At 40.9% G+C, this 16,033-nt stretch overlaps 1 protein-coding gene across 1 annotated transcript in view; it reads right to left on the bottom strand.

Annotated features, from left to right (window-relative positions):
* The window catches only part of stau2 (staufen double-stranded RNA binding protein 2), a 97,767-nt gene that overhangs the window by 62,366 nt on the left and 19,368 nt on the right, over positions 1 to 16,033 (bottom strand). Inside the window, exons 6-7 of the mRNA XM_034861749.1 lie at positions 8,789 to 8,948; positions 3,927 to 4,034 (exon numbers count right to left, since the gene is read on the bottom strand). Coding sequence (XP_034717640.1) covers positions 3,927 to 4,034; positions 8,789 to 8,948 — 268 coding nt within the window. The remainder of the gene's footprint in view (positions 1 to 3,926; positions 4,035 to 8,788; positions 8,949 to 16,033) is intronic.

Genomic DNA, 16,033 nt, shown 5'->3' with positions numbered 1-16,033 from the left:
TGTACACAGGAAACATTTTGTAATTCAATGTTGATTTTTCCCCCGATCCCCTTCTCTTCTTCTTGCTTCATCTCTTTTTTCTCTAACATGGGAGGCCTTTGCTTTGGCTTCTCATAGAGACATTAATACCCTGAACAGTCTGAGGAGACCTCAGGTACTCTGGGAGAGGAGGCTATGGGAGCAGGGTAGGACAATGGTGGGGGAATGGTAGAGGGAAGAAAGGCTCTTTTGTGACGAGCCGTGGATGGACAAGCCCTGAGGGAAGCTGCTTCTTGTAAGATGGGTGGATCTTGGCCCGAACCCCCTTCTCTTGTGTCCTCCTTGGAAAGAGAGCCTCCGATCCAACACACAAGCTGTGATTTATAGATTGGTTCCTCTTTGATGCTGACATCTGTTTGATATTGCCTGACAGGGGGATTAAATGAGCCAACTGGCTTTCAGGGTGGCGGCGACCATCATCATTGCAGAGGGATGGGAAAGCAGACACTTGCTAGAAGTGACTCATGGGTAATTTCATGCCCCATTGAGGGCAGGGAGGAGATGATGTGAAAACATGGATGCTGTGAAAGCCGTTCACATAAGAGATGACCGTTACAGTTTTGTGTAGGAATAATGAATGTGTAACTGTGCGTGTATGTATGTGAGTTTGACTGGGGGTGTGAGAGTGTACTGTTTCTTCTCAGTGCATCAAAGACGACACGGTAAAGGGGCTGTGACATAGCTGAGTAGGAGATGATGCCAAACTTTGTCTAATGAGTTATACTGTAATGGACCCAATGGGCAAAAAAAAGACCCACAGAGACATGTGTAATTCACACTGGTCTCTAACCACAGCGTATGCATGCAACACACTGATTGAGGATGAAAGTGATCTTGGACTTCTGACAGTTTAGTTTGACATTGCACAGGAAAACAAATGTAGGGTGACTGATATGCAGAAATGGAGAACAAAATTAATCAATTAACAGTTTTTGAGTGTAAAGAAAATGAAAAGACATCAAAAAGGGAAGTAAAACTGATATAGCACAGAGAAGGCCAAAGAAACCAAGCTTAACAGTGCCATCACTGCAGGCCCACAAATAACAACTTGTAAAATAGGCAAAGAACAGCTGTTGAATATTTGGATAGATGGTAAAAATTAAGACAAAGTGGAGAGAAGTTGCTGATTTACTGCTCATCAGACAGCAGTAAGGAACTGTCTTTAGACTGACAGTGAGCAGAACAGAGACCGTTTGGAGGAATGTGGTCTGCTTTTAAAAAACGCCGCTGTCAGCTTCCATTTTGGAGGGACTGAAAATGAAAGTGGCGAAGACATGGCAGACAATAAATCACATCACATCAGCTTTAGCGGACTAAAATTATGAATAATGGTTCCAGGAAGGATAGCCGTGTCATGCTCTAATGAGCAAATGCGTTTTCAAACAAAGAAGGGGGGAGAGGATGTGAAAGGGAGGATAGGACAGCACACATTTCCAGATAATTTTTCCAATGTTGTGTAAACTTTTATTAGCAAGCAAAGTCAACAGAGTGAGAAGAGTCTTCCTCCCTTCCCTGGCTCTCCATTTCCTCTCACCTCCCAGCCGACTATCCCTCTAGTCTCAACAAGCTACCACCTTCTGTGTGATGTTTGTGGGCGATGGTAGGAGAGGTGGAGGGCAGGGATTCAGTGGAGGAAGGGAGGGGGCACACAAAGTAAACTGGGCCTCCCTTGTTTTTGGCACCTTGCAGAGTGCAGTAAAAGAGAGGGGAGTGAATATTGGATGTTGGATGAGTCAACTGAGATATGGTAAAAGCCAAAAAGAACAGACCCTGCTGGTCACGTAAGGACACACTAGACTTCTTGTGGATTTGGAAAAGTTGGGGACAGTGGCTCTTACGGTTAGAAAAGCAATGGTAGGATTCCCTGTAATGGCCAGAGGTAACTTGCTGGGCAAAACTAAAATATTGAGCAAGGTGGATAACCCTTGTCTTATCCAGGGAAACATGCCAGCGGGAGATTGTAGCAGCATGGGGCGGCTCCCAGCTGAGTTTATCAAGGTCGCCAACTCTGGCAGACTTGCTCTACAATTTTCAACAATAAAAAAAAAAAAAGTAATCAAATTTGCAGGTTGCATGTGTGAGTAGTTCTAACGATTACTCTGGTTGTCTAGAAAAAACAGCATCCCGGCAGCCCAGAGACCTTTGGCCAAACGAAAAGAGTATCAACATTTGAGCCCAGGGCCATCCAGGGGATGCAGATATGATCTCTCCCGGAACCCCACTGCTGCTTTTGGCCCCTGGGGGCCTCAAAAAGGGCTGAAGAAATGTGTTGGATCAAACAATCAAAGGTACCATCTCAAACCAATCTGATATAAACAGGCAGGTCACACATAGTAGGAGGGTACACAAATACATGTGTTACCGCCACACGAAGGAGGTAACACATAGGTAACACAGGGGATAATTTTTCTGGCAGGAGCCACTCAGTACTATGTGTAACCTGCCTGTTCAAATCAGATTGGTTTGCGGTCTATGAGAGGTCATCCCCTGGATGCCCCTGTGCTCAAATGTTGGTACTCTTTTTGTTTGATCAAAAGGCTCTGGGCTGCCGGACTAACAGTCAGCTGCAGGTATGTGAGTAATAACTCAGAGTACAAGCAGCACTGCTGGTCAAGTACTGCATTTCCATTAGTTTAGTCTTAAAATCTACAGCTGGTAACACTTTCTATGTAATGCAGTGAAATTGAGGTAATTTGCTTGATATTGAGCAGCTGGAGTTTTAATTTTAATTTCAATAGCTCTGTATTGATTGCCTCAATGACTTAAGTAAAAAGGCACATTTTTTGACTGATTAGATTCAATCATACTGTAATTCTGTGAACTGTGTAGGACCCACAGGCAGACAGTAAACAGAGCAAATGAAGGAACCGGACTATTTGTGTTGTAAGGTTGTAATTTAAGACAATAAAGGCATTTTGGCTGAATTGAGGGGGAAAAGGAAGGTAAAAGATAATGCTATAGATGGTTGGTTTTATAGCAGGGTTCATAGGCATACTCAGAAAATTTCGTAATATTTTAATGCCTTTACTGAGTTTCATTATTACACATTTATATGGGTTATGAGGTGCAGGTGAGCACTTTTCACAAAATGTTTTTTAGAGGTCAAGACCAAATCCCAAGGTTTACATGTCATGCTGAATTACACATACATTTGTGCAAAAATAATGAACAAGACAGCATTGAAGCCATAAAAACTGTGCATTAAGTGTAGATATTTAATGCAGCTGCAATATAAGTTTACCTCATGAAAGTCTGCCTTCTACCTTCCAAAAAAAGATTTATTGGAGGGCTCATGCTCATGTAAATGTCAAACTTTGTCAAACAAAAAGAGACGATTTAAAGAGGAACATGTTAAATATAGGTTTAGAAAAAACTAAATAATACGATTATAAATATAAGTCCAATTGTGTACACTAGGCTGACTGCTAAAGGAATTCATCTTACAGTAACATATTATTGACATTGAGCAGCTCCTTATCAGCTGGATCACCTCCAAAAGCAATGGAACCATGTCACCAGAACCCATACTAATGTCCTGCATCAGTCCAGAAACATTTTGAACACCATAAGAATTTCCCAAAGCCCTAAAAAGGCGGTGAGCCGTAGAAAAATTCCTGTACACGTATTTTTTTGACACTCTTTAAGATAAATGACTTCACTGATGGGAAAATGAAGCAAATTGGGTAAACACGCATGTTCTTGCAACATACTTATTTCCTTATGATAAGGTGATATAGTATAATCAGTGTGACTCCTTCAGTTCCTAATTAGTTGTTTAGTTTTTGTAGTTCTTACATCATGATTACACATACTTTTCCTAACTGTGCGGCCTTATCCTCATACTAATGGCATCACATGGCCATATCATATCGTCGGGTTTTTCTCACCTCGAAGTTGACAGATAAGTTCCTCTTCAAGGCAATTTCGTAGACCAGGCTGATCTCTGATTTGCTGGCGTCAGTGCCTTCCTCAGTCTCACCTTTTTCCTCTGGGCTCTGGAAGAGATGGAAAAATAGAGGTCAAAATGCTAACAGGGGACATACTCATTGTTACTGCTCTTACTGGTGCCACTTTTGAAATGATGTGTTGTTCTGTAACACTAGTTTAAGTTATGTATTATCTACCTGGAAAGCTTTAGCAGTTTTGTTGTTGTTGTGAACTGCTAGATAAACCAAATATTGTTACAGGTTAGCTTGACTTATATAACTAGCATCACTGGTATGGTGAACTCAAAAGAGAAAGCAAAGCTGGACGTTTCGTTGACATCATGTATGTCCCTGTTTGGAAGTGTTATGGTTTCCCAGCATAAGTGGAAAAAGGATGGTCTGGATTAGACCACAACTAAATGTTGACACTGTTCAACCTCTTGTTTTCAAGTCTTGTTTTCTTCTAGATTACTTACTGATCAGATGCAAATGTTGGACTTCTTAACATTTTAAATAAAGTAGAGAGTTTATTTCATTATAAATTGAAAGATAACGCATCTTTTGCTATTAAGAACTAAAAAAAACAAGTGACCCCAAAATTGTGGCACATATCAAACCAAGACTTACACAACACACCTACAGGGTGGGTGTCAGCCGAGTTGCTGTAATGAGAAGCCTGTCTGTATTCTGGCTATGATCCTTATCTAGTATGGGATTGAGAACTTAGTATACCAGGACTGGTGGTCCTATGTCTGTACAGGAAGGTCTCCTAAGTCCATTAATTGTGAGATTTCTTATAAATTAACTCTCTTTTCTAGATAATCAAATTATTATAAGTAAGCATCAAGAATTGTAAGAAGAAACTAGAGAGAACAATGGCTAAAATGTGTGCTTTCATCAGGCATGAAAGACAGAGCTGATACATTGAAAAGTAATAAGGAAAAGACAGTTAAGGTCAGCGGGAAAGCACCTGCAGATTTAAGTAGGATAACCCCACATTTCTTTAGATTTAAACGGATCCAACATTGGCTATGTTAAAGGTGCTCTAAGCGATGTCCCGCGTGTTTTAGGCTACATTTGTTGTCACATACAGCAAACATCTCCTTGCTATCCATGAGCTGCCTGTCCCCAGAACGCACTGTACAAAAACGCGGTCTCTGTAGACAGCCCAGAGCCTACAAACGGGAACAAAAACGAACTGTGCCCACCTGCACCACGAAGCATACACAAACAGTGTTCTAACGTTGCGCCTAACGAGCGACCAGAAGGACTTGGGGGTGGGGGGGCTAGTGCGCAGAAGCAAAGAAGGGAGGGGGACGGGACGGGATGAGGAGGAGGAAGGGCAAAGCTGGTCTCGTTTTGTTTGAAAATACTTCGAACATCAATAAGGAGTAACGTCACTCAATAACGCTTAGAGCATCTTTAATAATTGAAAGACATTTTTCTCAATCCACAAACTTTGCCGCCCATGAATCTATGAAGTAATTCTGGACGTGAGATGAGATGACTCATGTTTAAGCCTTCAATTTGATGTCTTTTTTAAAACATTGTTTAAATATGGACCAGACAGACTAAAGGATTTTATTCACCTCTAAATAGAAATCCTGCTATGTGTCCCTTCTACTAATTAACAGTTTGTGCCTTAGAGATCCTATCATCAGCTTTAAAAAAGGGGTCTTTGGTGCCAATTGTCTGTGGGAATGCCGTGCTGTCCCAATCTTTATCTTCTCATGTCCAGCTCTTTGTCTGATTACATCTGAATGGCTGCTGTCTTTCCCTTTGGGCTTCTTCCCTTATCCTGCCTCATTGTGTGACTTGATACAACGCATGATTCATACTTTGAGATCTCTTGGATTTCACAGGAAACAGTCACGTGGTACAATGCACCTACCGCACTGGGTGAAAGACCTCACTTTGGCGAGAGGCGCGTGGTGTGTGTGTGCTTTGATTGGTGTGTCCTGAGACATACACGTTCTGCCTCTTGTATTGTACGTACGTGGAGAGAAACACGAGTGAGTCAATCCAAAGGGCCTCATCCATTCTTCCTTCATGATTTCATTAAAATACTAATATGTATTCATGGTCACATACGCATCTGCCACTGTTTCAAGCATTCTGAATATGTGTGATTGACTAGTGCGAATCTCATCTCAAGGCTGTATTAACAAGCTGCAGGGTATAAGCATCCGTATCCGTCTGTTGGTGTGTGTTAGCGTGCAAACCGGAATATTTAAGCAGATCAGAGCCCATCCTGTGACAAAGACAAATAGAGGGCTACATTTGACATTGGAGCAGCTTGTACTTATGGATGTACTGGACACAGAGAGCCCTGGGAAAAGAATAAAGAAGTGAAGATATGGGGGTTCTTCGCTTGACAATAACTCTCACGCACAAGGAGCTTTCTGAATGAACAGTGACTGTGGGCGAACAGAATGCTTCATTTTCACATCTATGCTCAGGGGCAATTGATTTTGTAATAGGACAAAAGGATTCTAGATTTAAAGGATGGGAAGAAGGGTCTCCCAATGGAGAGAGTGACTTCATTCTTAGAAAAGTAAATGTTTTGCAATAAAAAGGCTGCAATTTACAGATCCAAATACATCTTCCTTCAAACCAATGATGTCATGATCGTGCAACCTTTATCCTAGAAACTAATAATGCAGATTTCCCCTCATAAATACCCAGTCAGACCAGTGATTGTGAAGGAAGATAAGAAGCACACTTGTTCAGCAGCAGAAATTAGTTTAATAGTATCACCAGCATCTCAACCCACTGGCAGAGATTTAAGAGTTAAGTCAGCAGTTGTATTAGACAATCTATACTGCCTGGAGCCTTGTAAAGTTAGAGATACTTTTTTGTTTCCTATGGTTACATGCTGTTGCTCTACCACAATTAGAGCATCACTGATATTTACCTGTGTTAATAAAACTTTGACAGCCCCAAGGTTAAAAAGAACATTTTTGAACATTTTTAACCACACACACACACACACACACACACACACACACACACACACACACACACACACACACACACACACACACACACACACACACACACACACACACACACACACACACACACACACACACACACACACACACACACGACAGAATGACAGACTTATTGTAGACACAATGTGCCTCAATTTGTAAAGCAAGACTCAGAAGGAGCAGCAAACAATGAGCACATTTATGGAGGCCGACGCCACGAGACAGCGAGTCAGGAAAGTGAGAGGAGCCAAAGCGTTTTGAATAACCATCAGCGATGCCAGGCGGTGAGGATACGGGGTAATTTGATTTCCGGTGGGAGATGATAACAACAGTTAACAGCTATGCCTGAGGGGAAACTCTGGAAAGGTACAGTGTCATTGGGAGTAAGCAGAAAGAAAAAAAGTACAAAAGTTTGTTGTGTTTTTTCTTAAAGAGAGAAAATACACTCCTGCCAGGTGCACACTAAACTATGCAGACTGCTAGGCTTAATACATTAAGAGTAATTAGAGTGGATGAGGATTTGGATTCAATCTGATGAAAGGTGTTTACGTATTTATATTAGTATGTGCAAAAAAACACTGCATACCACTATCTGAAGAGCTTTTCCCGGGAGGGCACCAACAGATCAAATCCTTTGTCTTTTGATCAAGGCAAGGGTTTTAAAGTGAAAGGGAGTTGAGCAGAGAGACATCTGAGGTGAAAGCCGTCACAAGGTGACAAAAGTGATGTAGTGATGAGGTTGCAATGATTGGAGGACAATTTGAGTGGAGATTGGAGTGAAGCCGAATTATTGACAGAACACCAGGTTTGGAATGGAACAGCTTTGTGGGGAGGAGGGGACAAAAGGTTTCATAAGACTGAAATGCGTGTTAGACAGCACAACTAATCAGTAACTATTTCAATTTCCACATTAATACATGTTTAATGTCAGCATATAAGCTACATGTTAGAGCTATAACAAATACATTTTTTATTTGGTTCATCTGCAACAAAACGCGTATTGATTTAAGTAATTTCAAACAAAAAATGACAAAAAATCCTAGTTTCAACTTCTCAAATTTGAGAATTTCAAGACTTTTTTGTCTTATGTGATGGTTAACTGAATATATTTGAGTTTATAATTGTAATTTGAAAAAACAAACATTTTAGCTCTGGGAACTCATATGTCTTTATTTTATTTTACCGTATATGCCACACGATAAAAGGGGAACTATGCAATTTTCATAGCTTAATTTACCTTAACTGAACAGCTTCAGAGCCACTGGATAGCGTCTGCGACCGGAGCCGCGTGATATCAGGTCTCGCGATGTAACAAATTGCTTCAAGGCACTGCACACATACGCCCATTCAGGAACCGGCTAACAAAGTTGCGATGGACATTTTCACACTATTGTCACGGCTGAGCCGGCAAAAAGGAAACAGAAACTTTGGAAAGGATTGTCGGGGGAACAGAGAAAGAGGACACGGCAGATTCACCGAGCGAGTAGTCAGACAGAAGTAAACATAGGAGCTGCCAAATATCTATTCCGAAGCTGTAGGGAGAGCTCTATGGAGAAACCTGCGAGGATAAAGCGATTATTGTTTGGCTATTGATTTATTAACAAAAGATATAATTGTTAAGTTGCAGCCCTTCTACCCTTGGAAACTATGTACTATGTATTTATTCAAGCTGTAAACTGGTAAAAGTAGGGTCAAAAGATTTACAGTAAGGGAACTGTACTGAAAATGGTGGCAGGGCTTCTCAGAGGAGTAAAAAAGTGCTTGATAAACTACTGGTACGCACTGCTACTGCGAGGCTTTCAGTTTCTAAGTGCTTGTTTGTGTGTTTACCTGTGGTGGCCGTTCAGGGATGGGTTCGTTGCGCAGGGCTTGCAGGGCCTTCATGGCAGCGTTGTGTCTGGCTGCTTGGCGGGTGCGTCCCTCCCCAATGAACTCATGACTCCCCACAGACAGCTGCACATAGAAGATCTTAGGAACAGGATAATGGTACCTGGGAGAAACAAAATATGTAGAAAGTTTATTAATATTAAGTATTAAGTCATATAGACACAAAGGTAGGGAGTGTCGCATTAAGAGCCAAGTTATCAATTCACACCATTTACACTGTTCTCAAATTAAAGGCCCACCACTTCATCAGGGTCAATTGCTACACAATAGCCTGTTGGCCAACCACTTGACTGATGTCATGCTATTGAAGCTCAGCTCCGGGATGGCAAACAAAGCACAGGCACTTATATATCCTCTCCTCTTTCTTCTGGCCCCGAACATAGATTTTCCTCTCTTTCTTTGGGTCCTGACAGAGCAGGACTGAGCTGTCACTGAGCAGATTTAGAGGTCTGCGAGTCTGCATGTGTGATACCCCCCCCTGGGTCAGGGGGAGAAGGGTTGAGAAGAGCTGCCGGAACGAGAACAAGGAATGAGAAATAGTGGGAAAGCTTTCAAGAGAAAAGAGGAATCCAAACTTTTTAATAACCATCTCCGTGTCTTTTTTATTCTCTGCCACTATTCACTTATATTCTCAAGGACATACAGCCACCATATGTGGTTGACACGAATGGATGGCAACAAATGAGATTTATAATACTGAGTCTTGACTAGAGTCTGGTGCCAAATACATTATATATATTAATGTTTGGCCAAAGCATTGAGCTTTTAATGAGAGAATGAAAATCAGTAGTTGTAGTGAATGTGGTGGAGTTAATTAAAGCAAGCTTTGCAAAAACGCTGCAATCCATTTTCTCCGTGCAAACATATCTGTTAATTTTCAGCCATACCAAAACATCCTACTTGGCAGTGCAGCAGCCGTGAGATGTGAGATTTAATACTTGATTGGAATTTGGAGAACCCAAGAAGCTTGAAAAACCCAAGAGGGCAGGAAAACCTTTGTGCACTGCAAACCTATGCTGATTCTTTCACAACTGCACATCATTAAATAAAGAGATCTTAAGTTGTAGCGCCATATACAACAACAGCCAAACAACCTCTTTTGTCCATCCATCTTCATCCACTTATCCAGAACCGGATCGTGGGGAGAGCAGTTACAGCAGGGACCCAAACTTCCCTTTCTCGAGCCACATTAACCAGCTCCAAATTGGGGATCTCAGGCCAGGTCCTGGGTCTTCCCCGAGGCCTCCTCCCAGCTGGATGTGCCTGGAACACCTCCCCAGGGAGGCGCCCAAGAGGCCTAAACCACTTCAACTGCCTCCTTTTGACACGAAGGAGTAGCGGCTCTGCTCCAATCTGCTCACGGATGACTGTGCGTCTCATCCGTCCATCCATCTGTAAGGGAGACGCCAGCTTTGCCTTCTGTCTCAGCTCTCTTTTCGTCCCAATAGTGCGATAAGCAAGCATCTTTTGATATGTTTGAAAACAACAAACACACCCCTGTATTGTGTGGTAATGTTTTTAATGACTGAGATTGGATGCTACAAGTCAATAATTGTAGGACTGCACGATAAATCGTTATAAAATGCCGATCTCGATTCACCCCAATTTAGTTTTTAAATAACTTAATACATTTAAAAAAAAATGAAAATGTATGACTTTGATTCTCATTTTACTTTAAGAGCCAACTGCATCGCAAACGCTACTACTTCCTTCTGTGAGATTTAAACTATATGTAATAGGTTTTAAAGTGCTCCCAAGCGCTGCAATGTTCTCCCTTTTCTTACTGGCTTCACAGGCTTGTGGTGAGGCACAATGTGCTATATGTGCCAAAAAAAATCGGTTTGGTACTGCCAATTTGTTTTGTCATGGTTCATGTGTGCAATAAACATTACACTTTGTGGAAAAAAAATTGTGGCAATAGATTTGTAATATCAATTCTAAGCTAAAAAAAATCATGCAGAAGTAATTAATTCTCCTAAATTTATAACAAGATTGTACTACAGCCACACTGGCGGCACTGTGAGGCTGTGCACAAAATGTCTAAAATGTTTACGTGACAATACTAGAATGCTGACTTTATCACGTATAATGTCCGAAACCAGGAATTTTTGTTGGAAATTACTTAAATCAATAATCAGTTTGTTGCAGATGAACCAATTAAAAACTGTATTTGTTATAGCTCTAGAATGTAGCTTATATGCTGACAATAAACATGTATTAATGTGGATATTGAAATGGTTACCGATTAGTTGTGCTGTCTAACACACATTTTTGTTTAGCATGCTAACATTTGCTAATAAGTACTCAATTCAGTACAGCTGAGGGTTAGTGGGAATGGCATTACTTTGACTGGACAAATAATTTGACCTGATTATGGCTCTGTATGACTCTTATTTAAAAGGCAATGAATCACCAAAGTTGTTACCCTGAAAATCCAGAGTTCTCGCGAGAGCACAATTTGAATTTGCTCAGCAATTAACTCTGGCATTGAGTAATGCTGCTAATTAACTATACCCTTGAATCCGTGCTGCACCAATCACATCGGTGTATTTGGACAACTACAGATGTAGCTCTTTTTAGGTCCAGACTCAAAACTTGTTTGTTTAGAATTGCTTTTAACATGTATTAGTGGTGTGACAATTTCCCTTTTCTGTTTCTATGTAACCTTTTCTGATTTTACTGTTTTCTATGTTTTATTCGTTTTATTGTAAGATATGGGGTAAATTTATGTTGATTAATTGATTGAATTTGATTACGTTCTCATAAATAATTTTTGTTTGACCAAAATACTGGAAATAAGGCCTCTTTACTTACAATGACTCTTACGAGATAACTCTTAACAAGAAATTTCTCTGTTCCCCCAACCCCCGTTGTCCGCCCCCACCCCCCTCTATGTCTTTCCTCACAACAATGAGTCAGCGCTTTAGTCCCAGAATTCCAGCAGGCCTTTCTGCAGCCCACAGCTCTCCTCTCATCCGTCTGCTCTCAGCTCCTCCTGGCCACGAGAGCCTTCCCTGGGCGGGGCATGCCTGGCCCTCGCACGTCAAGTGTGGCCCCAGGGTCTCAGAGGACATGCCAAGTGCAACATGGGCTCCAGCCAACAGCGCTGAGCCGAGATGGGAGCAGCTGGGGCTGGAGCGCTGAGTACAGGTGCAGATAGGAGGAAAAAGACTGAAGAGACTGAAGAGAGAGAGAGAGAGAGAGAGAGAGAGAGAGAGAGAGAGAGGGGGGGGGGGGGGGGGGGGGGGGGGGGAGTAAAGAAATAGAGGGACATGGAGGGAGGCCTCCACAACGTGGGAAAGTAGTGGCTTGCACACAAGCAAGTCAGCCAGGAACACAGGCGAACACACGCACACACATCAAAATCGTGCAGACAAAAAAGGCAGGAAAATCGCGTCAGCGCTCTGTGGCCAGTACCAAAACCAGCACATGCTGGCTGGATATGCGTGTTCTATGTTATCAATTATTATTTTTGTTATTATTATTACTACGGATAGGGAATTGGAGCAGGGCACCTGTAGGGAGGGTGTGGACTGCTGAAAGGCAAAAAAGATGACTACAAAAGCACAAGCACACTATGCTGCTACAAGCACACTATGCTGCCGTGCAAAGCCAGAAGACCGTAACTCAATTGAGTTATTGTCATATTTGGAACATTTAAGATCTGCTTTATTATTCGGACAAATATCTTGAGTCAAATGTATAGTTTTGGGTAGAAAATTGCGTGTTGTTTTTGTCGTAACTTCAAAAGCCGTAGAGAAGCCAAGGCAGAACATCAGTTACGGTTCTTTGCCTTTGTTTCATGGCGCTTCAGAATGCTCAAAATTGAGTTAAGGCACTCTGCTTTTGTTTTGCTGCCCATCAAAACAAAGTTACTCTTTGTCGCGCTTGAGTTATGGTGTTCCAGGATAGCTAATCCATAGATAATACATAGATATATTATATGACAGTATATTTATGATCACTATTGATCTCACAACGTGACTTTTTGCCCGAAAACAGCGTTGTGGAGAGTGAAACGGGAGACTAGTAAAAGGCCATGCAGCTTCAACACAATTCATTTGGACACAAGCATTACGTTTTGGAAGATAGAGAGGTAGGGCTGTATGATTACGGCCAAAATGATCACAATTATTTTGATCAATATTAAGATCAGGATTAATGATCACGATTTTTTGTTGATTTCAACCAAAACTAATTTTATTGTCACATAGACTATTTATAACTGCTTTCACATCCATATTGTGCTACATTCCTCTTATGTTGAAGTTGTATGTCGTACATACACACAGCTGCCACACATGTAAAAAAAAAAAAAGTGGAAATTATCTGAAATAAATAGCCTAGGATATCTCTGAGAAAGCTCCATCACTTGTTTTCAACAATTACTGATTAAAAGAACTAGGGAGAGAGGGGGGGTGCGATGGACGCTACTCACAGAATGACAGCTGACTCATTATGAATGGGTCCAGCACAGGTTGAATGGCGGGTCAGCGGAGTTACACACGTGGTGTGTATGAAATGTCTGTATCGTCACTGCGCTGCATTTTGATGAACTATGATATTCCGGCCATGGGTCACATCTCTGGCCCAGGTCCAGCAGGCTCTGTCTCACACGCTATTACTCTACAAATTGAAGTTAGTTGCATTCATTAACTTCTTCTGTTACCAGCAGAAATTGATACAGATACAGGTTTTCCTCTCATGCTTAACAATATACAGCTGTGTTAATAACAAAACTGTGGACAATTGTAAAAGTGTAGACTGGCGCCGTCACCACTGTGTCTCTCCGTGTTGCTATGGAGCCGTGTGTGAGTGAATGGTGGCGGGGCTGCGCGGAGAGTAAGAGGAAGAATTCAAACACAAGCACGGCTTTACAGAAGAAATGGGTCATGTAATGGAAAATTAAACAATATCAATAAAAACAACACTACTTTGTTTGTGGAAAGGGAACGGATGTTAGGACATTAGGTGCAGGTACAAAATGGTGAGTTTACTAGTAAACTGGTAAACCTTGTGACCCACGTATGATGACTGCTGTCTGTTGTGGAGTTTTCCTCTTGTTACTCTATCCTCTGTGACTGTCTACATCTAGAAACTAAACTGCGCGGTGCAGGGAACAACACTGACCGGCACATGATCAAACAGGGGTTTACTGAGCGGTAGATTTGCGTTGCAAAAAAAAGAAAAACGACGCGTTCTATGAAATGACGCGTTAAAAATATTGCTTGACCACGCAAATTTGATTGTGGGAAACCAAAATTGTGATTGTGATTAAAATTTGGCTAATTGTGCATCCCTTTGCAGTCCGAACAGCAATGCCCATGCTACGCACGCACGCATGCATGCATGCTCTTCTCTAGCCTACTCTTTAATATCTCAATTTTGACAAACAACCTAAAAGAAAAGCTATCGGTTTGTTTGTCTGCTTATCTTAGTTTGCCACAAATCCTGAAATATGGTCAAATTGTTGGAAACTTAACTGCTGGCTAAACAAACCATCCTTTCTGCTGAAGCAATAATGGATATTTATGACCAAAACAAACCAATGTGATTACTTAATATGCACATGAATGACGCTATCTTTATGTTTAAGTCTTTATTCTTGATGATGATTCTGGTTGTTTTCAGGCTCTCTGCTAAATTAAATTAATGACTAGTGACCTAAGACTAGGTATAAATTATGTAAATTATGCTAATCATAATTGCACCATGATGACTAGATTTTATATATATGTCATTAAAATCATGATCTGATTTGATTTAGTAATCAGAAAACAAGTGAGTGATAAAATGGAAGTTAATGCCATTTGCCTTTGAGTGACCCCTTATGATCTTGTAGATAATACAGGCAGAGTGCAGTAACTTCCAAATAAAGGTCAAAGGTCAAGTTTGAATTTGCAATTTTTATGTAGATAAATAACTTAATAAAAAAACAAAGTACAGCCAAATTTTCAATATCCTGCCTACAACTCATTTGGCTGGACAACAAAATAAGTTTAAAGTAATTTTCTCTGTTCTACACTCTGGCGAGTCAAGGTCTTTTGGCTTTGTAGTGCAGTATGCCTGTGTGATGATCTGCTGTGAGTCAGGAATGAGTGACCGAGTGAGACACCACAACTCAATCAAATGATAGTAGTGATGAATTTGACTTTGAGGAATGAAGCTTCCCTGCAGCTCTCTTTAATGTGGGCCACGCTGGTAAAGGTTACTCTTTCATCTTTAATCATTCAAAAGACTTGTGAACACAGGCCGACACATTCAAAGACATTGGAGCTTTTGAGCCCAAACAGTCTGGGAAATGGCAGATATGGTATCGTAATTACTAGTTTAAATGGCAGGGTGACATTTCGGCTAGAAACAAATTTCTTCTGGGGCACAGAAAACTATTTACTATTTTCTTTCTAATTGCATGTGCAGAAAAATTCTCTCTCACTGCATGTATTACACTTGTTCCTAAAACATTGTTTTGCAGCATATTAACATTCACAGCACGAGATACAGCCACTTGTTTCTTTAGCCCATATGCCATGTATAGTACACCAAGAGATGTCAGGTAGATCATGACAATATTCCTGTTATAGAATAGAAAAAACACTGCTCACACACAGGAAAGTACCATGGTTCAACAGGCTATGTAGTACATTTAATGAAAATGCATCCTGGACATCCATTATCGTTTTCGTTGCTTGTTTCTACTTTAATTTGTTTTTGGTTAGGTATTGTGTTTTGGTAAATCTCACATCATTTTCAGTAGTTACTGTGATGTACAATATTTATTAAAATGTGGTGCTAACATTTAAAAAAGTAATTGTGTGCACATCCCACCATCTGGCAGATGAAGGAAAAATAAAAAAATTAAAGTGAAAAAAAATTTAAAGTCCGCAACACTGCTATAAACCCCCATATTTAATACAAAAGCAGCATTTCGGCCCTGCTGGGTCTTCTTCAGGCACAAACTGTGAACATCAAAATGAGCAGAGTTAACATTAAAGGTTTTCGATGAATTGATAAAATCAATAGGATAACGTACAGTGTAAAAGAAGGAAGGGTGACCACTTCTGATTTAATAAAAGTCAACGTAAGCAGATGTATGTAGATTAGTTTACCTGTAGCTGCCAGCAGAGACAGTGGCATTATTAAGGTTTAGTTTAATTTAATAAGAAATCATGTTTGAATGTACCATAG

This window comes from Etheostoma cragini, chromosome 22, assembly GCF_013103735.1.
Source record: "Etheostoma cragini isolate CJK2018 chromosome 22, CSU_Ecrag_1.0, whole genome shotgun sequence".
NCBI lineage: Eukaryota > Metazoa > Chordata > Actinopteri > Perciformes > Percidae > Etheostoma > Etheostoma cragini.
This window is presented reverse-complemented; position numbering and strand designations above follow the sequence as displayed.